This window comes from Kogia breviceps, chromosome 10, assembly GCF_026419965.1.
Source record: "Kogia breviceps isolate mKogBre1 chromosome 10, mKogBre1 haplotype 1, whole genome shotgun sequence".
Lineage (NCBI taxonomy): Eukaryota > Metazoa > Chordata > Mammalia > Artiodactyla > Physeteridae > Kogia > Kogia breviceps.
Genome location: NC_081319.1, coordinates 85320300 through 85346979, shown reverse-complemented (window position 1 = coordinate 85346979; position 26680 = coordinate 85320300). Strand labels below are relative to the sequence as shown.

The 26680-nt window shown below is 46.2% G+C and overlaps 2 protein-coding genes across 8 annotated transcripts; one reads left to right on the top strand and one right to left on the bottom strand.

The window, feature by feature from the left end:
- The first annotated feature begins 1249 nt into the window (after positions 1 to 1249).
- On the top strand, positions 1250 to 13413 carry MOG (myelin oligodendrocyte glycoprotein). Of its 7 annotated transcripts, XM_067006636.1 has the most exons (8): positions 1257 to 1539; positions 2637 to 2984; positions 6651 to 6764; positions 8079 to 8099; positions 8427 to 8447; positions 9933 to 10049; positions 10349 to 10369; positions 10937 to 13413. In XM_067006636.1, exons 1-8 carry the CDS (start codon positions 1458 to 1460, stop codon positions 10948 to 10950), a joined length of 738 nt encoding a protein of 245 aa, XP_066862737.1. In that variant the 5' UTR covers positions 1257 to 1457; the 3' UTR covers positions 10951 to 13413. The 7 variants fall into 7 exon arrangements, with proteins under 7 accessions (XP_066862734.1, XP_066862737.1, XP_066862740.1 ...); XM_067006633.1 differs by lacking the exon at positions 10349 to 10369 and having other exon boundaries at positions 1250 to 1539; positions 9933 to 10065; XM_067006639.1 differs by lacking the exon at positions 6651 to 6764.
- Positions 11853 to 26669, bottom strand: ZFP57 (ZFP57 zinc finger protein). Its single transcript, XM_067006649.1, has 6 exons — positions 26584 to 26669; positions 21619 to 21695; positions 15374 to 15877; positions 14787 to 14919; positions 14248 to 14328; positions 11853 to 13178 (listed from the first exon to the last, which is right to left on the bottom strand). Exons 3-6 carry the CDS (start codon positions 15716 to 15718, stop codon positions 11941 to 11943), a joined length of 1797 nt encoding a protein of 598 aa, XP_066862750.1. The 5' UTR covers positions 15719 to 15877; positions 21619 to 21695; positions 26584 to 26669; the 3' UTR covers positions 11853 to 11940.
- Between the last annotated feature and the right edge of the window lie 11 nt (positions 26670 to 26680).

Below are 26680 nucleotides of genomic sequence, written 5' to 3'. Positions count from 1 at the left end.
GAAAATGTCTGTCTCTGTTCTGTTCCTAGCCCTTGAACGGTGCTGCCCAATATAATTTTTTGTGATGATGGATCTGATCTATATTTGTGCTGTCCAATGCAGTAACCACTAGCTGTATGTGCTACTGAGAGTTTGAAACGTGACTAGTGCAATCAAGGAACTGGAGTTTTAAGTTTATTTAATTTAAATGGGCACTTGTGACTAGTGATTACAGTATTGGACAGCATGGCTTTAAATTGTCCATCCTACCTTTTTTTTTTTTTTTTTTTTTTGGTGAGACAACCTTGTTTTAAGATTGGAAAATATATTTTTCAAACTTGGTGGTGATACTGGTCTCACTCTTTAGTGATCAGCCAAGTCTGGGTATAAGGAGAAAGATCATATTCCCATCCCAGATCTCACTTTCCCCTGTGATACTGAGGAAATTGGAGAGTGATGCCCAGGCAGGGGGCTGTGTCCTGACTACTGATCTGTCCTCAGTGCCTGTATTGATTGACAGCCACTGACTTTGCGGATCTTGCTTTCTTCATGCTTGCCTCTTGGAGCACAGGTGGCCATCAACTCCTGACACTTGACTCGTGACTTTATTTTTCTTTTAATGCATTACTTAAAAAAAAATTTATTTATTTGGTTGCACCAGGTCCCAGTTGCGACAGGCAGGTTCCTTAGTTGTGGCATGAGAACTCTTAGTTGCAGCATGCATGTGGGATCTAGTTCCCTGACCAGGGATCGAACGCAGGCCCCCTGCATTGGGAGCATGGAGTCTCATCCACTGCGCCACCAGGGAAGTCCTGACTCATGACTCTTTGAAATGTATTCTTTGGGAGGGAGAAGCTAACTAAGTCCAAGCAACACATCTGAACATAAGGAAGGACGTTTGAATTTGCGGTGGGAGAGAGGACGGTCAGACATCAAGAGGAAAAAGAATGGCCTGGTAATGACAGTTACGAGACCGTAGAAATAGGAAACCAAGTCTAAATGTTCCTTCCTTTTTAAAAATCCAACACAGATCCCTATTTTTGGCTAATACCTGGAGTAGAGGGATTGAAGGGACCTTGCAGACTGCACCAACAAGCCTCAGCCTGAGGGCCAGTGAGTGATCCATCCCAACAGGTCAGATCCTAGAAGCCCCCTCAAAGGCTGGCCGCCAGGAGAGAGTGGGGGAGGAAGGCCCAGTACCAGGCAGCCTCTGCTCCGTAGCTCTGAGGGGGTGGGGAAGGCAAACCCTGGTCATCCCCTGGCTCTGTAGCCCTTTTGTGTAAGTGCCTGGCAAGGGTAATGTGGGGCTCTGTCGGGGAGCACAGCTGCAACTCTGCTGGGGAGGAAGCAGGGCCAGGGCAGCTCTGCCCTCCCCAATCCCCCCCTGGGGCTTCTTCAGCCGTGGGGACACACCCCCCCAGGGCCTCTCCTTGGCCTGATCCTGCTGCAAGGGCTCTCTTTCCCCACTGACAGTGGAGATGGCCAGTTTTTTGAGCTCCTCTCTGCCCAGCTGCCTCCCCTCCCTCCTTCTCCTCCTCCAGCTGTCTTCCAGCTCTGCAGGTAAGATTTATCTTTATTCCTGCCCTGGGGAGACCCTGAGAACAGAAAGGCTAGTTCCATGGGCTCACTTCCTTCAACTCACCCTCAAGTTGCCATGCAAGTTATCTTTCAGCCTTCAGAAGGGGACCCAAATCCATCATGGGACCTTAACTCAGGGCTCTCCTTGAACTTGATCTTACCTATCTTTCCAACTTTGCTTTCTCACCTATCAAACAGGGAATATCATAATAACAGCCTCTTGGAGTTGCTGTCAGGGTTCAATTAGATAAGGTATATATAATATGCTCAGTTGTGCCAGTCCCATGGTAAATCATGATAAATGTTTGTTGAGTTGTAGTGTCTCGTCATGTTTGAGAGTTCTGTTCACACTCTCAGGCACTAATAAGTTTTTACAGAGGAGCCCTGCTCTCTGAAGACAGATTCCCAATCTCAGGGAGCCACCTAACAGAGAAGGCTCAGAACATATACTCCCTTGGGAAATGGCTGCAGGTCTAATGGAGAAACCAGCTTCATCTTCTAGTAGCTTCAAGTCTGACAAGGAGATATATCCCACAGAGGAAAAAAGACTGGGAACATGTACAGGGCAGGGTCCAGGAGCTGTAGAGAGGGCTGAAGATACAGAGGAAAAGAAGAAGGAAGAAAGAAGGGAAGAAGATCCTCCACCTCTAGGGTGGAAGATTTCAGAGGAGAAGAATTTGGGACCAGGGTGTGAACAAGTACGGAGGGCTGAGAAGTGATGGAGAGGTGGTGGGGGGGGAACGACCAAAGAAAAACCTCTAAGGGGAGAAGGATCAAGCTGGCCAAGTCTGAAGAGGGAGGCCCACGGGACAGTTAAACTGCAAGATGCTGGACCACATTCCAAGGTGGGACCTAAAGTCTGGGATGACCACATGCTAGAATGTTCTGTCCAGGGAACTCACGGTATCTCTCTAACCAGAGACCTTTAAGAAAAACTGAGCTTCTCCCTGGCTCTAGAATTCTATTTAAAAATCAAGTGTCTTCTTCTTTCCCTCTTTTGAAGCAGTCCTTCCCATAAAGGGCTTGTTTGTCAAGGTTCCCTCTGATGCTCAGTTTCTTTTCTTTTGTGTCTTGGATAGGACAGTTCAGAGTAATGGGACCAGGGCAGCCCATCCGGGTGCTGGTGGGGGATGAAGCGGAATTGCCCTGTCGCATATCTCCAGGAAAGAACGCTACAGGCATGGAGGTGGGATGGTACCGACCCCCCTTCTCCAGGGTGGTTCATCTCTACCGAAATGGCAAAGACCAAGATGAAGAGCAGGCGCCTGAATACCGGGGCCGCACGGAGCTGCTGAAAGAGACTATTGGGGAGGGAAAGGTGACCCTCAGGATCCGGAACGTAAGGTTCTCAGATGAAGGAGGTTTCACCTGCTTCTTCCGAGATCATTCTTACCAAGAGGAGGCAGCAATGGAATTGAAAGTGGAAGGTGAGTAGTGTCTATAACAGTAGGTATTGTCTGTTGGGTGGCTAGGACCTCCCTTTGAGCCTTCAGTCATTCTCTCAATTGAGATGAGATCCTTCAACCCAAACAGCTCATTCCTGGGAATTAACTCCATAGAGATACGCACATCAGTATCTCTGGGAATTCATATGCTCACATTGTCCGTTACACCATTATTCTGTAATGATGTAAGGAAGCCAGAATCAGAGTCTGTGCCCATGAGTGGGGAAGTGACTGAATAAACACTGTTACCCCTACAGTGAACATCATGCAGCCATTTAAAAGATTGTTTTAGGGCCATTCCAGACAGCTTGGAGGCATTTTACAAGGTATTGTTGAGTGATAAAAGCAAGTTACAGAATCTAGGGAACAAAAACAAAACTTTACGTTTTATATATCAGAGAAACATATAAAGATATCCATAAGAAAGTTAATATGGTTCACTTTGGGGGAGACAAGGGAGGATGGGGGGTGATCCAACTAAAAAAGAAAAAAGACCATAATTTTATCCATATCATCATATTTATCCACTTATATAAAAGTGTGTATATAACATACACATTTGTGAGTACATATAGAGAAATTTTAAAATTTTTTAAATAGAAAAAATGATAAATGTAGGCAGCAAAATCCAAAATAATCAATTTGTGATTATTTTGTGCTACTAGAGGGAAATATGACTTATCTGAAAATTAATCAAAGTATCCAAGTGGACCTTTTCCTTTCTTGTTTTGCTTTGCATTGTCTTTTCATTTCTTTGTTATAAACAAGGGCCTTATTCCTAGGAAGTCAAACTGATCAAATCCTATTACAGTGAATTCCTCAGCTGATGTGTTTGTGGTGTTTTATTAGATGAGGAACATTATTAAACAATATATTCCTGGTAAACATAGTTGCAAGGAATTAAACAAGTAGAACTAATGTCTGAATATAATCATAGAAAGAGATGTTACCTATAGATTTTACCTCCACTGCTTCCTTTCTCCAGAATTTCATTTGTGGTATGTTTTATGTGAGGGATGACTTTGAAATTTATTTTTTTGTTTTATCCCCGAGGGGTTAAGACAGGGACAAGGAGGGGGAGATTTGAAAGTTAATTGCTATTTAATTGAGGAACAAAAATATTCTGAGGACTGTGCCTCGGGTCATTTCCCTTCCCTCCTCCTCACCTGCAGGGCAAACATCAGACAATCGATCACTTTTGTATCTCAAGGGCCACTGTTGCAGTACTGGGACCAGAAGATGGCATTGTATGCCAGATAACAAAGCACTATTTCTAGAGACGGATCTCAGGGATGTGAAAACAGCTTTGTGTGTCACAGAATGTTCTTCATACAGCTGTTTTCACTGGGGGATTTTTACCTGCAAGGAAGTCTGATAGTGAGGATCTCTCCCGTTTTCCGATTTTCCTCATTCCTGTTCAGTAGCTTCCTGGCTCAATAACTGCCTCCCCCAGTACATCCCCACCCTACCCCAACAAGCAAACAAATAAACAAACAAACAAATGAACTGCCTGGGGAGAAAGTTTTCCTTTGGGTGGATTTCCACATTCTGACCCTCTTCCTCCCTTCTCATAATCTGCATGCCTAAGAGTCTTTTAAAAAACAGAGTTTTATGATGGACCACCCACCTAGCGTGAGGATCCAGGAAGCTGAGACAAATTTGGGACTGAAATGCAGTAACTATGTGATTGCCAAGTTTCAGGTGTAATTACCTCCCATCTTTCTCTAAAGAGTTTCTAATCTCTCCTTCCAAGTTTGTATATTTGTCAGTTTTGTGATTTTTATTACTAGTTGTCTCTAAACCTTTCTTTAAACTCTTCATTATGAAACTTGAAAACATATACAGAAGTAGAGAGATTATTATAATGAGCCTCCAAGTTCCCATCACCTGACTGCAACAGTTATGACCCAAGGACAGGCCACCTGTTTCACTAGACCCCACTCATCATCATCCTCCCCAAATGAATTCCTCCGGCAAATCCTAGGCAGCATTATCGTGTCATTGTTAAATCCTCAAAACTATGTCTCAAATAGAAAAACTCAAAAACAAAAAAAATCATAACCAAAATACTATTATTACATCTTTAAAATTTTACAAAAATTCTTAACAATACCCAGTCTGTGTTCGCATTTTTATGATTGTTTTATAAATATATTTTTACAGTTGGTTTGCTTGAATCCAATCCAAACAAGATGCACAGGTTGGTATTCACCCTGTAGAGTTTCCCACGGTCTAGATTTTGCTGATTTCATTCCCATGTTGTTTAATACAGTGTTCCATACCCTTTATTTTCTGTAAACTTATAGATTAGGATATGAACAATCAGATTCAGGTTTGATTTATTTTGTCAAGCATATTTCATAGGTGATGCTATATACTTCGTTCATATCACTTTACATCAGAAGTCTCATAAGGTCTCCTTTTCTCCCTTTTTGTGATCCTAACCCTTTGTTAAAATATAAAGGTGTACAAAAAAAGGAACTAAAATATGCAATTGCTAAACCATGTTGCTCCAGGTAACTTCCAATGAGAACTTTAAAAGTAGAGCTGGCTGTGTTTTCTCCTGGGGAACACAGTAACAGACAAGAGCCTGAAACCGCAGCTTGAAGGATGGTATTTATACCTAAGAAACCAGTTTGACGTTGTTTGCTGTGACTTAATGCCTACCCTGATGGCAGTATCTTTATCTAGCCCCCTAACGCAGCGAACAAGATGGAAAGGGCCGGCCCTGCACATTGAGATTATACAGGGAAAGCTTTGGGGCACTGAGCCGACTCGAGAATGGGCAATAGATGGCGCCAGAGAGCCAAAGGTCATCCCATGTCTCTTTATCTTTCCCACTCCATGTCCGCTCAGTTACCAAATGCGGCGGATCCTACTTTCTCAAAAGCTCCAGAAGGTTCTTAACTTTTCTTTGTGTCATGCACCCTGTTGTCGGACTGGTAAAGTCGATGAACCCCTTCTCAGAAGGATATTTGAAATGCATAAAACATACTTGTACTGAAATACAGTTATCAAAATATTAAAGTAAGATATGGGGTGGCCCTAATAATAGTGTCATTTCAAAATGAAAATAAGTGATATTTTGAGATTTCTGTACCGTGATATGAAAATATTTGTGATTTTTAGGGATGACAAAGTCTCAGGTTCTGTTCATATTGTTGTGGAGTGTTGCCTACAAACATAAAGAAACACTAAATTTCAGTTTAAAGTTTACTGAAAATATGTATTTTTTTTCCTATTTAAGTTCACCTTGACTTCCTACACCGCCACCACTGTCTTAGGCTCATGTGTTTTACTTTCACCATTACCATGGCCTCTTAATTGACTGCCTTTGCCCCCCTCCTCCAGTAAATCAGATCTTGTCACTCCTCAGCATGAAATGCTTCAGGGTACCCTGTGACCTTGAGGATCAGATCTAAGTCCCTTTCGTGGTTCTCAAAACTCTCCAAGACTGGCCCAGTATACAGCCTCGATTCCTGTCATTCTAAACCACTGGCCCTTCCCAGAAACAACCACTTACTCTTCCTTTAAACCTAAGCCTACGTGTTAGTTCTGAGTCATCTTCTTTGAATTGGCTCATGGAGCCGTGGGCACTGTGCTGGGTGTTGATGACAGGTGCTGGGCCACCCCGGTTCTGCCTTTCAGATCCCTTCTACTGGGTCAGCCCTGGAGTGCTGGTTCTCATCGCGGTTCTGCCTGGGCTCCTCCTGCAGGTCACTGTGGGCCTTGTCTTCCTCTGCCTGCAGCGCAGACTCAGAGGTACAGGCTGGAGGGTGGCTGGCTGGGGACCCTTCCCTGAAATGCCTGGTCTCTTGGAGCTTGGTCAGCTCATGTTTATTTTTGAGGGACTTCTGGGTTCAGAACTCCATAATGACAAGTTTTACATCCTACCAAATGTAAATATCATTTAGATAATAGGACCTTTCATTTCCCTATGAGGTAGGGCTGATACATTATAGCCCCATTTTAGAGAGGAAGCAACTGAGGCCTGGAGTGGTTCAGAGATTTACTCAAGCTGGCACAGCTTCTAAGTGGTGGAGCTCAGGCCTAAACCCCTATCTTCTGGCCCCTGAAACATACACAGCAGCTCATGCACCTGGGGGAGTGTGAGCTTCAGAATCAGGCAAGTCTGTGCTACTAGGTTTAAATAAAGATACTGTAGGTAAAAGTCCCTACCACATAGTAGGTGTTGTTTTCTCCTTTTCCATCCAACACTGAGGACACGGGTTCAACTGTCTGAAGCTCCTCTCTTGTGCCCAAGAGCTTTCATTTTGAAACTTCTCCCCGCCACTAAGCGTTCTCAAAGCCAAAGCACGCAGGGCCTCCAATTCTCCTCCCCCTCCCATTCCTAAGAGGATAAAGCAGCAAGGAGGGCTTGGAGTATATGAGGGGGGATATTGATGGGATCTTCTCTTCCCTTGACCTCGTCCCAGATACTCAAGTTACCTCTTCTCCCCCAAGAGAAAGGTCTTCAGCCCATATGGCTGAGCAGAAAGAGTTGGCCAGCCTGGGTTTTGATCCAATTCAGACAATGACATGAACTTTCCAAGCCTCGGTTGCCTTGTCTGAGTCAAGCAGAGATAACACCGTCCCTCCTACAAGTTATGGGAGGATTAAAGGGGATAGTGTTATGTAAAGTGCCTAGTACAGAACTGGTCACAAAACAGCTGCTCAACTAAATGTTTAGTTCCTTCCTTCCTCATTCAGATGGGAAGTAGCTTTAGATTTACAAAGTGAGGATCCAGCGGGGTGGAGTGACATTGTGAACTGAGAACCAGCAAGAAAAGGAGCAGAGAGCAGTGGGGGCGGTAATAAAACCTTAGATTGGTTTGGGGCATTGGTGAACATCGCTGTCTACTGAGCTTCTCCGCTTTCTTTAACCCAATATTTAACCCAGGCAATAGCCAGGGAATGAGCCTGAACTCCTGCTTTCAAATCTGGTGCTCTTCTCACTCTAAGGATGTTCATGGGCTACTGAGAAACACCCTGCACAAAGGCCCAAGGCAATGGGTGTGGAGGGGCCCCATCTAGTGCCTGAGCTGGAACTAAAAATGTCGCCTTTTTCTATTTTAGGAAAAATTCCAGCGGAGATAGGTGAGTTCCAGGCACCTTCCCTCCCCATGCCTCCCTTCAGGTCTTCTGGCGTAACTGAAATGGTCATTTTCTCAGACCATCTCTGCCTCTGTCCCAATACCCTGTGCTCCCTTCAGGCGGGAACTTCACTATTTAAAACTCCTATAACCAGTAGTAGACTCTCATTCCTCTTCCCTGCCTTCAGCCAGAGTAGAAGTAAAATCCTACAGCTTCCTTTCCTCCATCGTGCATCACTTACAATTTAAAGTGACTAAATAACAAAGGCTCAGAGGAGAAAAGATTGTTTTGAGTGCCATACTAATAATCCCTTTCCACTTGTTCTTTCAGAAAATCTCCACCGGACTTTTGGTAAGTCCTGGGGTACCCAGCCCCCCAGGTCAGCTTGGTGCTTCACTCGGCTCCTGTTACCTGGGGATGTAAGGACCCCTGGCTTCCGGTTGGTTTCCTCCCTCTCTTGTTCTTTCTTTGAATGTCATCATACGCACCTAGGATGGGTTAGATAATAGCAAACACTTACATTACGCTTGCATGTACCTGGCACTATAACAGCTTCCCAAAATGTTAACATTCTAGGAATTACAAGTACTTTATGTACATTACTTCTTTTTTCAGGAATTACAAAGGGGAGGTAAACAGATCCTTTGCACATCAACTTGATGTCTAGTTGGGGAGGTGATACATATACATAAATTAACTGGAGAACAAAGTACATATACATCATCAACAACTCACACAGGGGAATGAGTTTTCACAGTACAGAATGAGTAACTACATGTGACTCCTCAGGGAAGGCGTCTTGGGGGAAGAGTGAAGACATCAAACCCCACTAGAATGTTGGCCTGGACTTCCTGGTGGTCCACTGGTTAAGACTGTGCACTTCCACTGCAGGGGGTGAGGGTTCAATGCCTGGTGGGAGAACTAAGATCCCGAATGCCGTGCAGCAAAAAAAAATAGAATGTCAGCCCTAGGACATGGTCTCTGTCCTTTTTGTTCACTGCAGATTGTCCAGTGCCTAATGACAGTGCCTACAACAGAAGGGCACCCAAATATTTGTTGAATGGATGTTGCAGAAATTATAAGATGGTCCCTGCTCTGAGCAGCCTTCCTGAACAGCCTCTCCTCCTGAGGCTGGAAGTGCCCCTGGCTCCACGCTAGCACTTAATCAGAGTGTGCAGAAAAAACAACACACACAGTCTGCAACTCAAAGGGAAGGAACAGGATCTTTGTTTTACAGGATTCACATAACAAAGGTCTTAACTTTTTGTACTCTGGCAATCTGGTGAAGCCTCATGGACCCCTCCCTTCCCAGAATGTTTTGAACTGTACACATAAAATATAACACATAGGATTACAAAGAAAACCATTGTTTTGAAATAGTTTTCGAAATATAAACAAATTTGTGATAAAGTAACAAATGTTTCTTTAAATAACAAAAATATACATTAAATAATAAAATGTAGCAGCAGGTCTAATAATTTGGTGATTTCAAAATATTGATAAACAGTATTTGAGATTTCTGCAACAACTCTGAAGGGAATGTGGCTTCCATTGGTTATAAAGTCACAGGTACTGCTGATAACTGGTTTGTTAGCTACATTTTTAGTGTAAGAAAATGCTAAATTCAGTTTGAAGTTAGTGAAAATAAAAATGTAGTGCTTTTCTCATCCAAATTCATGAACTCCCTGGACTCTATCCACAAACTATTTTGGAACCCAGGTTAAGAACCTCCCCTCTCCACCACACAAAAGAAACCCAATAATAAATGGAGAGGGGTGGCTGGGGCACAAGGGGGAACACATGTTAATCCTGTTTGTTCTGTGGCAAACGATTCAGATCCCCACTTCCTGAGGGTGCCCTGCTGGAAGATAACCCTGTTTGTAATCGTGCCATTTCTCGGACCCCTGGTGGCCTTGATCATCTGCTACAACTGGCTACACCGAAGACTAGCAGGTGCAGTGCTGGGGCAGTAAACAGGACCACTGAGCAGCAGGGGTCAAGCCAGCCCTGAGCGGGAAACATAAAGAGGGTGGATGGAACCAGGGCTCAAGATTCAGAGCTGGAATTTCCTTCCTGCTCTGTCCACATGGCCAACTCCAGGCTCCTCAGAGAATCCATGAAGAGAACCACTTACTGAGATGTGTGGGCTCCCTTAGTGGAAAGGGGGGGGGGAGGTGACTATGAATTCCACAGGGAGGATGTGGGAGGAGTTAGTCATCTTCCACTCATCACCTATTTCTCTTTGTTTTCAGGGCAATTTCTTGAAGAGCTAAGTAAGTTGTCTTTTTCTTATAAGCTGAGAGCAAAAAAAAAACCAACCACAAGGAAAGCAGCAAGGGGAAGAGGGGGCTAATTGAGGGATCAAAATCCCAAAGGAGGGCTTCCCTGGTGGCGCAGTGGTTGAGAGTCCGCCTGCCGATGTAGGGGATACGGGTTCGTGCCCCTGTCTGGGAGGATCCCACATGCTGCGGAGCAGCTGGGCCCATGAGCCATGGCCGCTGAGCCTGCGCGTCCGGAGCCTGTGCTCCGTAACGGGAGAGGCCACAACAGTGAGACAGTAAGAGGCTCGTGTACCGCAAAAAAAAAAAAAAATCCCAAAGGAAAGCAAGGGCTGGTGAGCCTGGCTGGAGGGAGGACTCCTCCTCCACCTTCGTGCTCCAAAGCAAGAATCCCACTCCAGCTGGCCTCGTTTCTCGATTGTTCCCTACAGCAGCTGCCCTGGGCCTCACCTCCAAGACTAGATGACTCCACAGGGCCTTTCTTCTCCCTGGTGTGACAGTTTCATGATAGAAACTGTTGACTGTTGACAGCTTTTTCAAGTTATTTTCTCCTCCTTCTAGGAAACCCCTTCTGAATGATGTCACATCTTGGCAGGGCGGAGAAGAGCCTGGTTGGCCCAAAGACTGGTCCTCGGGGATGTCGCATCCATCAAGTTGCACACTCACTGGCCTCTTTGCTGTGGGGACATTCTAATCTGCACTTGCAGGAATGCTCTGAATTCCAAATAGGATCAACTTCTCTTCTGTCATCTACTTTGTCTCTCCCTTTCCCCAGCTCCTTCCTTCCTCTCCCCCTTTATGCTGCCCACATATTTCTACTCCTTGGCCTATCTTCCATCTGGAAGCCCTCTCTGGTTACAGTCAGGCAGCTGCTCTTCTCTCCATCAGAGGGCACCTGTGCTGCAGAGTAACACAGACAAGAGGGTCTCTGCCATGAACTGGAGACCAGGAACCTCCTCACTGCAAATTATAGCACACCAGCTTTGCAAATGGTGGTTGTTTCTTCCAAGATCTCAGCCCTGCTGGGAAGGATCAGGAAAAGTCCAAAACATCCAAGACAGTACCAAGTGACCTGCAGAGTGAGGACATAGGGAGCCCTAACCAAAAACAGGAGATGGGGAGAAACCCACAGAACACTGGCCAGAGTTCCATCTTGCCCCGGGCAGCCTACCGAGATGCCAGGGGAGCAAGGGATGAGAACTGGGCCACACACCTGCTTTAAAACGCCTCCCATCTACATCTGGTCCAGATGGGTCCCTCAGAATCTCCTCCCCCACTCATCCTTTTTCTCCCATCTTCATACCTATTGGAGTGTCCACTGATTTCTTCAACAACTACTACTTGATGGTCTATCAGACACAAAGAAACAAGCTGGGTGCTAATTAATAATACTACAAGTTTCCATGTGCCACCTCTTGTCCCTTTTCCTTTCTGTATGTCCTTCATTATTCCTTCACCTCTCTCTTTCTCTACCCCAGTCTCCTTACCCTGGAGGTTAGCCCTCAGGAAAACCAAATAGAGAAAGACCTCAGGTGGAAAGGCCATTTATTTACATTCCAAGACCTTCACTGCCTTATCTGTTTTCTTTCCTCTACTGCCTTCTCCCCTCCCTTCCTTCCCTCTCCTGAGGGTATGGATCCAGAAGAAAGATCCATCTCCTCCCCTGCCCCAGTAGAGGCATTGGGAAAGAAGCCAAGCCACTGACCCAGGATGGCCCAGCATTTATGGGGACTGCCCAGGCAGAGCCCCTTGCTCCTGTAGCCCCCCCAGTGACCCAAAAGGTCCTCTTTCTCCCCAAAGCAGACATCGCAGATAGGGCAACAGTAGAGCTTCTGCTTCCAGTGAGTCTGCTGGTGCCTGACCAGCCCAGAGAATAAAGTGAAGGACTTGCCGCAGTGGAAGCAGAGGTTGGACTGCTCTGTGGAGTGGGCCTTCTGGTGGCTGGAGAGACAGATTTTCTTGCTAAAAGTCAAGGGACAATGAGGGCAAGAGAAGACCTTGCGTCTTGAAGGCTTTCCTGGTTGAGAGCTGGACTTGGTATCCAGGCAGGTGGCTCTCGTGTTGGCCACCTGGGTCCTGGTCACAGGCTCTGGGGTTGTAACGACTAGGCGCTGAACCTTCCTGGTGACTACCTGGTTCTTGGTTGTAGGTGCTGGGCTCCTGTCTAAAGATGGCTGAGTCTGAGCCTCAGGACCCGTGGTTTTAAATGAGGGTCCTTGGGTCCCGGCCACTGGTGCATTGTTTGCAGTTGCCAGCCCCTGGAATCCAGCTGTGTTGTCTGGAATCTTCACGATATGCTTCTGCTTTCCAGCACCCAGCTCCTGGCCTTGGTGTATCTTCTGGTGGCGTTTGAGCTCAGACTGGTCCCGAAAGCACTTCCCACAGAAGGGGCACGAATGGGGCCGGTAACCCAGGTGGACACGGCGGTGGCGGCTCAGCCCGGAAGCGTCACAGTAGGTCTTGTCACAGAGCAAGCAGCAGAAGGGCCGCTCCCCGAGGTGCTGCTTGCGCCGGTGGCAGCTGAGCTCCTTGGGGTTCAGGAAGGACTTCCCGCACTGGCCGCAGCTGTGAACAAACTGGTGGTTGTAGAGGCTGGAGCGCTTGCTGAAGCACCTGCCACAGGTATGGCAGGTAAAGGGTGGCCCAGCCCAGGATGCTGGGAACACTGGTGTCCTGTCAAGGGACCCAGCTGTAGCAGAGGATGGGCCTGCCCTTCTGCGAGCAAGGGAGACCTTCTTGTCATCGCTATTTCCCTCATCTCCCAAACTCTGGCTCTGTTCTTGAAGTTCCTCTCTCTTGCCTCCTGTAGGGAATGAGGATGAATAGCGAGATTCACCACGACAACCCCGACACAAGCTCTCCGTTCAGTCCAAGCTACTTCCCCTCTTTCTGCCCTCCCTCTCCCACCTGATGTTCACGCTCACTCTTAGACCTCAGAGGCCAGAGATAAGAGTAAACTTTTGGGTTTTCCAATTAAAAGCAAATAAAAGTTTAACTGGAATCTTCCAACAATATCAGAGATCAAAATTTTAACCACATTCCTTGAAATCCATTTCCTTTCATTTTCCTTTTTTTTTTTAAATTGAAGTATAGCTGATTTACCATGTGTGTTAATTCCTCTCATTTTCAATTTTGCTCATACTCCCAGACACCCCAGATGCCCACAGGTGACCTCATAATATATCATGCAAATTGGGACACTTGAGTGACGGGAGGTGCTATTAATAATCAAGCTACGATGAGAAGCATAAACCAGGACTGTCCTGGCAAACCAGGAGTGTGGTCAGCTCAGACTTAAATTTCTCTCAAGTCCTTATTCTACTCTTAAGAACAAGTCTCCCCTGCTCCAACTCAGCATGAAGCTCATCTCCCTTCCCTTTCTTTTCTTTTGGAAAGGACTTTAAAAAAAAAAAATGTATTTACTTATTTATTTTGGCTGCGCCAGATCTTAGTTGCAGCATGTGGGATCTTTTAGTTGTGGCACGCATGTGGGATCTAGTTCCCCAACCAGGGATCAAACCCGGGCCCCCTGCATTGGGAGCATGGAGTCTTACCCACTGGACTACCAGGGAAGTCCCGGAAAGGACTTTTTAATCAAGGTGGTATCACTGACATAAGCAACTGACATGGAATCTCTCCATCTCTAGAAACTGAAGATATTCATTTGTCCTGAATGGCTGAGATACTCATCTTCTTGAAGCCAGGGGACTTGAGCAGATGATGTCAAGGTTTCTTCCAGCTCCACGTCTGACCAGGCAGGAAGGATGCAGGCTACGAGCGGGTATGCAGACCGCCGATCCTCTTAGTCATTTCCATCCTCCCAAGGCATGTCCTGGGTCCTTTCACCCTCCTCTCTCCTTTGCAATTCTTACCTGAATGAAGGCCTTCTCCATTTGGCGGACGGAGATCTGCTCTCCACTGTTTCTCTTCCTGTTCAAACTTGGCGATCAGGTCTGGATTAGACAGAAAGATTCTGACTGGGGAGTGGGAAGGAGAGGAAGAGTTGAGGTCCCAGGCTCGGCCCCCTTCACACAGGCTACCTTCTTCCGTTATCTTTGGTTTAAGAGCCATAATCTGGCACACTTAGGTGCAGGGAGGAGACAGGCAAAAGGCCAGCTCTTAACAAAGTGCCTGGTACATAATAGGAGTGACTCAGTAAATACTAGTTGGATGAATAGGCAGATTTGCATACTTTGAGAACATTATCAACATGTCACAAGCCTTATCTTTGCCTTCATGCAAGCTTTCATTTCTTCTTTCACCCTGAGCCTAGTAACCCAGATCTTGCATACCTGGAACGTATAGAACCAAGGATCAGTGAAGCTAATTGTGAGCTGTTCTACCTGCCCAGGGAAACAAGATGTCCCAGAGGCCTGGGACAGAGGGCTTGTGAGGAACCCCGGCCTCTTACCCACAGCCACAGACATCAGGTTTCTGAAGGTCTCTGACATAACGTCCTGGTAGAGGACCCTCTGACTGGCATCTAGACATTCCCACTCTTCCTGGTTGAAATTCACTGCCACATCCTCAGAGGTGACTGGCTTCTGGAAGAACAGGAGAGATTCAGAGAGTCTGTATATAGACAGACAGACATCCAGTCTCAAGATTCAGACAACTAAGAGAAAAAGAAAAACATGGAAGGAAGGGAGAAATAGGAAAAGGTAAGTACAAAGCCAGCAACTTTAATGTACAGACAGGAAAGGAAGGATGGAGAGGAGGGAAGAACAATGTGGGGGAGAAAGGAGGTGTATATACTGAATATAAGTAGGAAGAACGCAAAGGAAAAAGGCTGCCACTCTGAGGAATTTCAGCAAGTATTCCTTGAAGGATGCCAAGGTGGTGTGGAGTCAAGTCCTTGAAACCCCTTCTCCTGGGTGCTATTCAGCTTGGAACACTCTTGAAATCCCATTTGTTCTGTAGACAGGATAATGGATGAAAGAGCTCCTGGAGCCCAGGACCCAGTCCCTCCCCGCTTTGTCTCTCGCTTGGTCTCCTCACCTTCACCCACGCCTTCCACCAGCATTCTCCCTTCATGGCTTCCTGCAGGGCCTCATCATCCACCTGAGGGAGCAGCTTCTGTACAGGTTCAACTGGCTTCAGCAGGTCAAACACCTTCTCTTCCCTGATGTCTCTTTCTAGCTTTATCCAGTCCTGGTCTGGCCCCCTAGGCTGACTGGGCTCCTTCCTGGGGCTATCTACCTCCCAGTGACTGGGCAGGTGGAGAGGCTTTGAAAAGGCCCCAGGGTTTGATGTGGCCTCTGGTGGCAAAGGTATCTGCCCCAGGGGGCTGTCTTCCTTTTTTGTCCTGCTGTCCGAATTCTCCTCTTTCACAACTGAGAACATCTTTGATTCCCTCCAAGCCTAGGCCACAGAGTTCAGGAACCTGGTCACCCTTGGCTCAGCAGCCACTGTTCAATAATGCCAGGTTGGGGCTCTGAAGGCGTCGTCTGCCTTCTGCTTCACCCTGTTTCTAGCCGCTGGCTGGTGCCCACCTCTAGGAACCTGAGATCAGAGAGAAATCATATCAGCAAGAGGGGGAGTGAGGAACAGCAGTTTCCTAATTTGGTCAGGGAACACCAAGAGTTACTGAACCCCTGCTTTGCACTTAAAACCCCTCAGCACTGCTCCATGAGGTAACGATTAATGACCCCATTTTAAGGAACCTAAAGTACAGAGATGCTAAGTAATGTGCTCAAGGATACTCCCGGTCCACAGCAGAGTTTGTGTTCAAAGCCTTGACTCTACCACTGAGGACATGATTTCCGCTGTCCCAAAGCTCTCTCTAGAGCAACAGTACGGTATTCTGGAAAGAAAGCACGTGCCTGAGGTAACCAGCCCTGGATCTGTCACAAACCACCTTGTACAAGTTTCTTCATTCTGATCTGGTTTCATTGGAAAATGAGATTAAAGGAGACAGATCTCTAAGATCCCATCCAGGACCCAAAAATATACAGTTCTGTGCATTTTTAACACATACAGGCCCTTGTAAAGAATTATAATGGGACTTCCCTAGTGGCGCAGTGGTTAAGAATCTGCCTGCCAATGCAGGGCACACGGGTTCGAGGCCTGGTCTGGGAAGATCCCACATGCCGCGGAGTAACTAAGCCCGTGTGCCACAACTACTGAGCCCGCGTGCCTAGAGCCCGTGCTCCGCAACAAGAGAAGCCACTGCAATGAGAAACTTGCGCACCATAATGAAAAGCATCCCCTGCTCTCCACAACTAGAGAAAGCCCACGCGCAGCAACGAAGACCCAACGCAGCCAAAAATAAATAAATGAATAAAATAAATTTATTTTTTTAAAAAAGAGAGAATGATAATGGAGGGACTTCCCTGGAGGTCCAGTGGTTAAGAGTCCTAGCTCTCACTGCAGGGGGCACGGGTTTGATCCCTGGTCCAGGAACTAAGATCCCACATGCCTCAAGGCATGGCCAAAAAAAAAGAATGATAATGGTAACAACCCAACAGCAAATACTTCTGCAGGGCTTCCAAGGAGCCCGGCGCTGGGCTGCCTGCCTGCCGAGCCCAGGGAGTTCCTGCTCTGCCCACATGTGGCTGAACTCCCACCTCCTCCTGCTGACAGCCACTCACCCCGCTTCTCCTGCCTCCAGATGGAATGAAAAGAATGAAGACATAAAAACCTGTTGACTTTCTTCCTTTCACTTTTTTTTCCTTTCACTTTTTTGAAAGGTGGTAGAATTGAAAATGCCAGCAAGGAAAAGGGCATTCAACAATTGAGTTAGTGGGATTGCTAAAAAGAAAGAGGACAGGAAAGGTGCATTCCTGGGAGGTGAAGTTGAGTCCCTCCTTCCCTCCCTCCCTTCCTTTCTTTCAAGACCATCCACAATCATTGTGTGAGAGGGGCAGGTCTGGATTATTCTCCTACTCTCCAGCCAAACACAATGAAAGTAACACTTCAAAACAGTCTCAGTAATAGTATCCTCAAGGTCCTGGCTTTTCCCTTCTCCCGCAGGAGAGACCCACCCCTGTCAGTCGTTCTCAAAAAGCATTTGCTGCGGGTGGTAGCCTGAGGCCCTCGGTCCAGATTCTAAGCTGGTTCTCTGGTTTGGGAAGGGAGCATGACTATGGAGCCTGAAATTTCTGGCAGCTGCTGCCTGCCTCTGGCACTTTTACCTCGATAGTACTTTCTACATCCACACGCCCCAGAGCTCAAGCCGGCTGGGCCACGATGGAAAGAGGCTGGATATAACTCAACAGACTTTCGGCGCAGACCGGTTTATCTGTTCCCGGCCCGTCCCTGCCCTTCCAGAATGTAAATCCCTCGAGGGAATGTGTCGCCATTTTCCAGTTCTCTGAGTCCACCCAATCTCTCTAACCCCAAACCCGTCTATGGTTTCCCATAGCAATTCTGAGAACGACTGAAATCCCCACCGCACCTGCCAGGCTTCGTGGGGTCCGCCCTCGCCGCCCACCACCCCGGTGTTCCAGCCAGTATAGTTTTCTGCCCTTCGGCCAAGCAAAACGACCCTCGGGCATTTGCCCTTCTCACCCGGTCTTCGGGTCTCTGCTCTGTCCCTCAAGGGCCCTTTGCAGCTCCTGCCCAGTTCTGCCGCACCAGATCGCGAGCCCACAGGGCGTACCTCCCGTCACTGCGCGCCCAGCCCAACACTCGGGTCTCGGGGCCTCTCGCGGGCAGGGACGGAGAGTTTCGCTCACCACTGCGTGGCACGCTCGTTAATAGCCACTGGTTGGGGTTTCTGTGCCCTGAACTGGTCCCGTTGACTGGGACGGCACTGCCCGATGCCTGTCTGCCCCGAAACTTCGTCGCTGGGATCCCGACTTTTTCAGCACGTGCCAGGAGCCTGTCCTCTTCGCCGAGTCCCCCACGTGGCCGGAGTGGTGGGCGCCCTGGGCCATACCCTAACCCAGGTTTCCCCATGGGCCCCAGGGGTTGGAAGCTCCCCCAAGATGCGGGGCTCGGCGCGACGCTCCCCTCGCCTGCCGAGGTCAAGGGCGGAAGGTTGTGGGACAAAGACCCTTCACTAACTTCCACCACCGCGAGCTCAACTCCCCGCTGTCCTACTACTCACCCGCCGCTGCCGAGGACCGGGACTTAGGGTTTCCGAGCGGCCAGCGGAGAGCCCGCTCCACTCCGGCGCACGTTTACCGGCTGCCCACGACTCCGCCCCGGCCCCACCAGGGCCCGGCACCGGCCCTGCTCTCCACGCCTGTTCCCGCAAGGCCACCCTGCACGCTGCAGGGTTAAGCTTGTAGGCCCGCCAAGGTCAAGAGTTCACAGTCTAGGAAGCTTAAAAGGAAGAGGACTCAACCCCGCCCCACTAGCCCATTCCTCCTACCAATTGCAGCCGCGGGTCCCACCTAGCGCTCGAATCTCATTCCCAGTCTTAATTTAGTCTTGGGGGAAAAAAGGTTACTTTTCAATCCCACTCAACTCAAAGGCTGTATCATTACCCTACTGATTTGAATTTCTAAGTCTTTTGCCTCTTCATCCTGAGGAACCACATCTTTGCACGGTATCAAATCTAAAGCTGCAACGTGATGATGGAAGATCAGAGAACAGACAGGACAAAAAAGTCTGCATGACGCAAATCAGGTGGGTAGGAATGAGATTTTCGTATGTGTCCTGGTCAAATTCCAGAAGGAGCAAAGGGAGGGCTAGTTTCTGAACCCAATTTCAGCAACTTCAGCCACCTCATTTCCACACAGAATTTGCCTACAGTGCTTTTTGAATCTCTTCATGGGATTAAGGAGCATCTCAAATATAAAGAAAACTAAACTTATACTAATGTAAGTAAGCAGTGATCTATTATACCTGCAAATATTGTCAAAGACAGAAAACGGATTGTGGGATTGAAGTTTAGAACACAGGAGTTATATTTATCTAGTGCCATGCTGTATAATACAGCAGTCACTTGCCACATGTAGCAATTTAAAATTAATTCAAATTAAGTAAAATTAAAAATTCAGTTCCTCAGGTGCACCAGCCACATTTCAAATGCTCAGTAGCCACATGTGGGAAATGGCTACTGTATTGAAGAGCAAACCTATAGAACAGTTATATTATCGCATAAAGGTCTATGGGACAGTGCTGACCTAGCAATATCCTGGGTAAAGGGTGTCCTGCTAATACAAAAGGCTGGGCATAGGATTATCACAACTTAAGTAAAATATTCCTTAGGCCATCCAGTTTCCATTTCTCTGATTCTCTACTCACCAATTCTGAACCCCAAATTTCCCAACTTTTGGAGGACATCTATTTGAGAGAAGGTGAGTTTGGTTACCTATGAGCGAATCCAACCAAACATTGGGAAGGTATTGCTTAAGTGGGTGACTGAAAGTGACAAAATATAGAGCTGGAAGAAACATGAGCGATTACTACACTCTATTCTCTGACCTCCTTCCTCCTCACTCTGCTCACCTAGGCCAGGTTAGATGTCCCTCCTCTGTACATACCTGTGCATACCTCTATCATAACCCTATTTTATTATCTGTTTTTAGAGTGATCTATGCCACTAGTTGTAAACTAGCCAAGGGCAGGGATATCTCTTTATTCATCTCAGTAACTAACAATGCCTGGTACATAGGAGGTTCTCAAACTTAAGCTTCTCATACAGAGAAATTGTATGGTACAAGTTAGAGTTTTACGGCCTGGTTAGCAGTTCCCTGATAAAGGTATGAATGGAAAATAAAAGACCACAGAGTGACCTATAGCAATCTCATCAAGATAACCTTTGAGGTTGCGGGCAGGGCAGGGGGACTGGAAGAGGCAGATTAGAACAATCCCTTATTCACCATCTTTGTCCAACCCAGATCTTTCCAACCGGGAAACCCAGCATTTATGAAACATCGAATATATGCTAATGCTTCACAAAAATGAAAGTCTCCTATAAATGCTATGAACTATTATTTTCCCACTTTACATATTAGGAATGAGCATCAAAAAGGATAAGCAACTTGAACAAACACAAGGCAACTAAAAATAGCCAAGCTAGTTTTAAAGTCCAGAACTATCTGACACTTCTGTATCAGATATAAATGGGAAAATAGTCACTGAACCCTGTAGAAAAGAACTAGCATTAAAAAAAAAAAGTTCATTTAAGAGACATGACTTTATCATGAAATCACTGAATCTTTTATTTTTCCTATTTGACTTCTCAAAAAGGGTGGCATAGTTAAGAATCTTCTTTGATATGGCTTGATAATTGTATTGTCTTCTCTATTCTGAGACTTTTCCATAAGAATATTCACTTTAATCCGACTGCTACTGCATGGCTGGAAAAATGGATATGCAATAACGCTTTCATACTCTTTTATCTCTTTCTTTACACTCTCATGCTTCTCATGTATAGGAGGCTGGCTCTGGTCTTTTCTCAAGATTCCTTCCTTGAGTTTTTGCTGTACAAGTTCTCTCCCTCGAATCATGCATATTCCTGGTGAGCTTTAATTTGCATCTGTTCCTTCTCATTTACCTGCTTTCTTCTCTGTGTGTTCTGGATGCCATGTACAATTTTGGGCAATTTTATTTCACTAGGGCGTGGTGGTAATTGTCTAAATGTTTTATTCTTAAACTCTCCGACCTGTCCTGCTCGATGTATGTGCATTTCTACATGTTTCACTTCTCTCTCAGGTACCAAATAATACCGTTTTTGTCCTTCTATGCTTTGGGTTGTTTTCCCCTCCAATCTCTTCTAGATTTCATTGCCTGTCTCTTGTTCTTTCATCATTTCCATTATTCTTTTATTATAATAAGACTCTGCTTTGGCAAGCCAGTAGTTGAAAGAAAGACCTTGCTCCCTACAGAGTGTTTCCTCTTGATATTTTTGAATTATCAGTTGTCTTGCTGCTGTTGTATGCATGCCACCTAGATTCTGTCAAAGTGAGGTACAGAATTTTATAATATGACCATCTTTTTACTTTGGACATATTTAAACAGGAGCTTACGCTCACTATTGACACCAAGAAAGGACCATGGTCTTTCATTAATTTCGTAATAATAGTGATTTTACTTCCATCAGTCCTAGGTGAGCTTGTGAGCTCTGAAAGTTGGAGTTCTCACCACCAAAATCAGTAACTAGTTTTTTAAAAACATAGGGTTGGGAGTTTTAAAAATAATACTTTGTTTTGCAAGTAAAGATTTAACTTGAAAACATTTGCCACTGTGGACGCACTACTGGAAAGTGTCACTTGGACAGAAGGATTTTAAACCTAACTTTCCTTCTCCTAGTCGTTTCAAACTGTATGATGTTAAGATAATTTATTTACCAAGATTTTTTTTCTCCAGTGGGGACTGTTGACCTGCAGCAATCCTAGGGTCTTTAGATACTTTAGCCCAAGCCAATCTGTAAGACAAAAAAGCAAAGGTAGATTAGAATGTGGGAGATGTCAGAACAAATCTGCTCTCATACCGACTGAACCAAAAAACCCAATTGTTTTGGTCATGGCCAAGGGTATTTCCCTCAGAAGGAAAAAACCTGGTAATAGGTAGGACTACAGCAGGGCCATTTCCCAATGGGAAACCACTACATTCCTATGGTAACGAATAATGAATGCTCTTTTAATAAGAACATATAAATAAGAGCACATACAGTCATCCCTTGGTATCCGCGGACCACCCCCGCGCTGCAAGGTCCCTTGGTTCCAAGACTCACCACTCCCACCCCAGATACCAAAATCCATGCCCTAGTCCCTTATATAAAATGGCTCAGTATTTGCATACAACCTGGGCACATTCTCCTGTACACCTTAAATTATCTCTCAATTACTTGTAATACCTACCACAATGTAAATATTATGTAAATAGTTGTAAATACAATGTAAATAGTCATAAGTACAATGTAAACACTATGTAAATAGTTGCCAGTAAGTGGCAAATTCAAGTTTTGCTTTTGGGAACTTTGGGGAATTTTTTTTTTCAAATATTTTCCCCCCACAGTTAGTTGAATCTGCAGATGGGGAACCCTCAGATATAGAGGACCAACCATAGTCCTTTCATATAAACTTAAAGCATACTTCTCCTGTGGACTCAACATGAACCATTCTGAATCTTGTACCAGGGATTGGGCAGGGAAGAGACAGGCTCTTGGTGTAGCTTTGCCCAAGCACATCTATGACAGATTGCTCGGTCCCGCTGCCTCCTTTGTCTTCTGAGATAATTCTAGACTTCAGTGTTATCAGTTCATTCTCCTTGTGCAGTTTCTTGATCCCGGCCCTCTCTGCCTCTATCACCACATACAGCATCTCTGCCCTATAATCTTTCGTTCTGTACTTCTGTTCCTATTTGATCGCCCACCCCTCTGCTTGCCTGCCTTATTCTGCCAATCATCCTTCACCCTAAATCCATTATGAGACCATTCCCTGCTGATCCGCTTGGGATGAGACTCTGGGTTTATTTATAGGACAGGCTGATGGCAACACAAGTGAAGACTACCAACTTTTTGTGTGTCATCCCTGGTCTAATCTGAGCTTACTGTGAGGTCATATTTAAGCCACTGAGGATGCCTGGCATCTCATCTCTATGCCTTTATTTATACCATTTATGGTTTAGAGCATGGGCTTTGAAGCCTTACAGGGCTATGCTTGAATCCTAATTCCACCACTTCCCAGTGTGTGACTCAGGGCAAGTAATCTCTCTCTAAATCAGTTTCCTCATCTACAAAATGGAGATATAAGACCAAAATTTGCCTCTTGGAGTTATAAAGAACAAATGAGAATTAGATTAAAGAGCCTGGCAAAATGCTTGATATACGGTAAGTTCTCAATAAATGGCAGTTGGGGCTTCCCTGGTGGCACAGTGGTTAAGAATCCGCCTGCCAATGCAGGGGACATGGGTTCGAGCCCTGGTCCGGGAAGATCCCACATGCCACGGAGCAACTAAGCCCACGCACCACAACTACTGAGCCTGCGCTCTAGAGCCCATGAGCCACAAATACTGCGCCCACTGCCACAACTACTGAAGACTGTGTGCCTAGAGCCTGTGCTCTGCAACAAGAGAGGCCACCACAATGAGAAGCCCGCGCACTGCAACAAAGAGTAGCCCTCCGCTCACCACAACTAGAGAAAGCCCACATGCAGCAACAAAGACCTAATGCAGCCAAAAAATAAAATTAAATTAAAATTTAAAAAATTAAAAAATAAATGGTATCCATCCTCCACAGGTCAAGCCCTGACTATAAAGTCTTTCCAGTCTACTCTACGTAACAGTGATTTTTGCCTCGCTATGAATATGAACACAACATTTTTTATTTCTACAACTCATTTGAAAATCAATCATGGTTTCCACTGTGCTATCTGTATCCATATATCACTTTTAACATTTTGATGATGAAATTCAGACTCATAAAGAGTTGGAACTATAATTTTTCAATCTACAAATACAATGATCTATCTCTCATATCAGAAAGGATCTGATAACAAATACTGGATCTCACTGACCTCTTGGGCACATTCTTATTCGCCTGACTACATATACCTATTTTGAGATTTTAAAAATATGACCACCTTACTTTTATTTCTCTGTACATAGTATCTAGCACAGTACTTAACATTAGAGTCTGTAATCCCAAATTCTCAAAATTAATGATTTGTTGATTGGTGATTATCCTCATCACATAATATCTGAGTATCTTTCTCTCTTACATTCCCCATAACACTGTATCTTTTTATTAAAACATTTACCAGTCCTCTTTGTAGTATACAGGCCTATTTGTTTTTTATGCTTATCCTGGGCTCTCACATTTTGTCCTATCAGTGTACTTTCATTGCATTCTAATTATTCATTTGTACTCCGTAAGGTCAGAGACCATAGTTTTCAGCTTTGCAGCCCCAACTTCAGCTCAATGCTGAAGCACCCCTAGGTGCTTAATAAATACGAACTGAACAGATTGTCAGCTTTTGTTGGGAAAGGGCCATGCCTTATAATGCTTAGTTCCTTTACTGCATTAGGACAGTATTCAACTCATGGTGGATCTTCACTGAATTTTGTCAAACTTTAAAGGGAAAGTTGGGGAGAAAAGATGGCTAATTTCAATTTCCATTTTCAAAGGAGAAAGACACACAGAGAAGAGAGAATAAAAACTTGCCTACCGGGCTTCCCTCGTGGCGCAGTGGTTTAGAGTCCGCCTGCCAACGCAGGGGACACGGGTTCGTACCCCGGTCCGGGAAGATCCCACATGCTGCGGAGCGGCTGGGCCTGTGAGCCATGGCCGCTGAGCCTGCACGTCCGGAGCCTGTGCTCCGTAGCGGAAGAGGCCACAACAGTGAGAGGCCCGTGTACCGCAAAAAAAAAAAAAAAAAAAAAAACTTGCCTACCATCACGGGCTCAGCAACAGATCTCTCCTTGTAGGACAAATTATTATCAGGCTTGTCACTCTCCAGTAGCTTACTCAGGGTTTCAATCCCCTCACTACTGTGAGTGTTTCCATTATTGCAGACAGAAGTAGATCAAAGCCTCTCTCTAGGAGACATCACAGCTTGTCTCTTTCAAAGGAGAAAACAGTGATGGCTCCACAACTTTTATATGTAAGGAGCTTAGCACAACTATCAGGTTGAGCGGAGTTGGATGGACTGGAAGCGAACTAGGAAACTCATCTAGAAGCTGTCCCTTCAGGACAACAAGATTCTATACTTTAGGGACTTCCCTGGTGGTGCAGTGGTTAAGAATCCACCTGCCAATGCAGGGGACACGGATTGGCTCCCTGGTCTGGGAAGATCCCACATGCCACGGAGCAGCTACACCCAAGTGCCACAACTACTGAAGCCTGCACGCCTAGAGCCCATGCTCTGCAACAAGAGAAGGCACCACAACGAAGAGTAGCCCCTGCTTGCTGAAACTAGAGAAAGCCCGCACACAGCAACGAAGACCCAACTCAGCCATAAATAAATTTATTTTTAAAAAAAGATTCTATACTTTATTTTTTATTTATTTATTTTTGGCTGCATTGGGTCTTCATTGCTGCACGCAAGCTTTCTCTAGTTGCGGCGAGCTGGGGGCTACTCTTTGTTGTGGTGCGTGGGCTTCTCATTGCGGTGGCTTCTCTTGTTGTGGAGCACAGGCTCTAGGCATGCAGGCTTCAGTAGTTGCGGCACGCGGGCTCAGTAGTTGTGGCTCGCAGGCTCCAGAGTGCAGGCTCAGTAGTTGTGGCACACGAGCTTAGTGGGATCTTCCCCCACAAGGGCTCGGACCCATGTCCCCTGTCCCCTGCATTGGCAGGCGGACTCTTTTTTTTTTTTTTTTTTTTTTTTTTTTTGCGGTACGCAGGCCTCTCAGTGTTGTGGCCTCTCCCTTGCGGAGCACAGGCTCCGGACGCGCAGGCTCAGCGGCCATGGCTCACGGGCCCAGCCACTCTGCGGCATGTGGGATCTTCCCGGACCGGGGCACGCAGGGGGATTCTCAACCACTGCGCCACCAGGGAAGCTCCTTGGCAGGCGGATTCTTAACCACTGCGCCATCAGGGAAGCCCAGATTCTATACTTTAGATGGTAGGTTACAGATGAATTAAAATAGCAAGATTTTTAAAATACTTGTCCTCATGTTTTATAAAAGATCAGGGAAATGTCAGCTGTCCACCTAAGGGATGACGAAGTACAGTTGGTCCATGGGAGGCGGGGGACAAGGTGGAAGGGGGTCCACAACTGAAAGCCAAACTTGACCAAGTCTAACTTAAGTCCTACCCAAGGTTGCTCCCTTGACTAATGCTAACCTCCCTCATCTGGCAGGCCTCTAAAGAGGAAGGAGTCCCAATCTCTTCTGCTCCGCCACCTCCAAAGTTCTGAGCCTCTTCCCAAGTGTCCTACTTCATCCCTGTTTCCTATCGTGCCTAAGTACTAGATGTTCCTCCTCCGCCTTCACCCTCTCCACTTCCTTCCCCGTAAGAAGTCGACTCACCCCTTCCAACGGCCCAGCACAGCCCCCAAAGCACGCGAGCCAGCGGGGGCTCTGCAGAGAGCCCTTGCTTAGACCGCGAGGTCCAAGGAGAGCTAGAACTGTAACTCCCAGAATGTTTCGCTTTGTTTTTAACCACTGCCATTTTAAAGAAAAATATCAACTCAGGAACGGAGGAAGTAGTAGTTCTCTCGTCCAAAGAAATTAATTATTCAGTAAGGTTAGTACGATTTTTCAGGAGAAACCCTCTCCGCGACTGCGTCTCTTTAAAATTCGAGACCAATAAAATAAACACCCCAGTACTGGGTCCTGAGAAGAAAAATAACCGGAGGCGCATCTTCAATCACCTGTTTCCTTAGCCGACGTCACAGAACCAGGCTGAAGGTGGCGCTAAAACTTTCCTTCAGAAAGGTTCCTCCCCCTCTCCAGGCTCTCGGTACCACG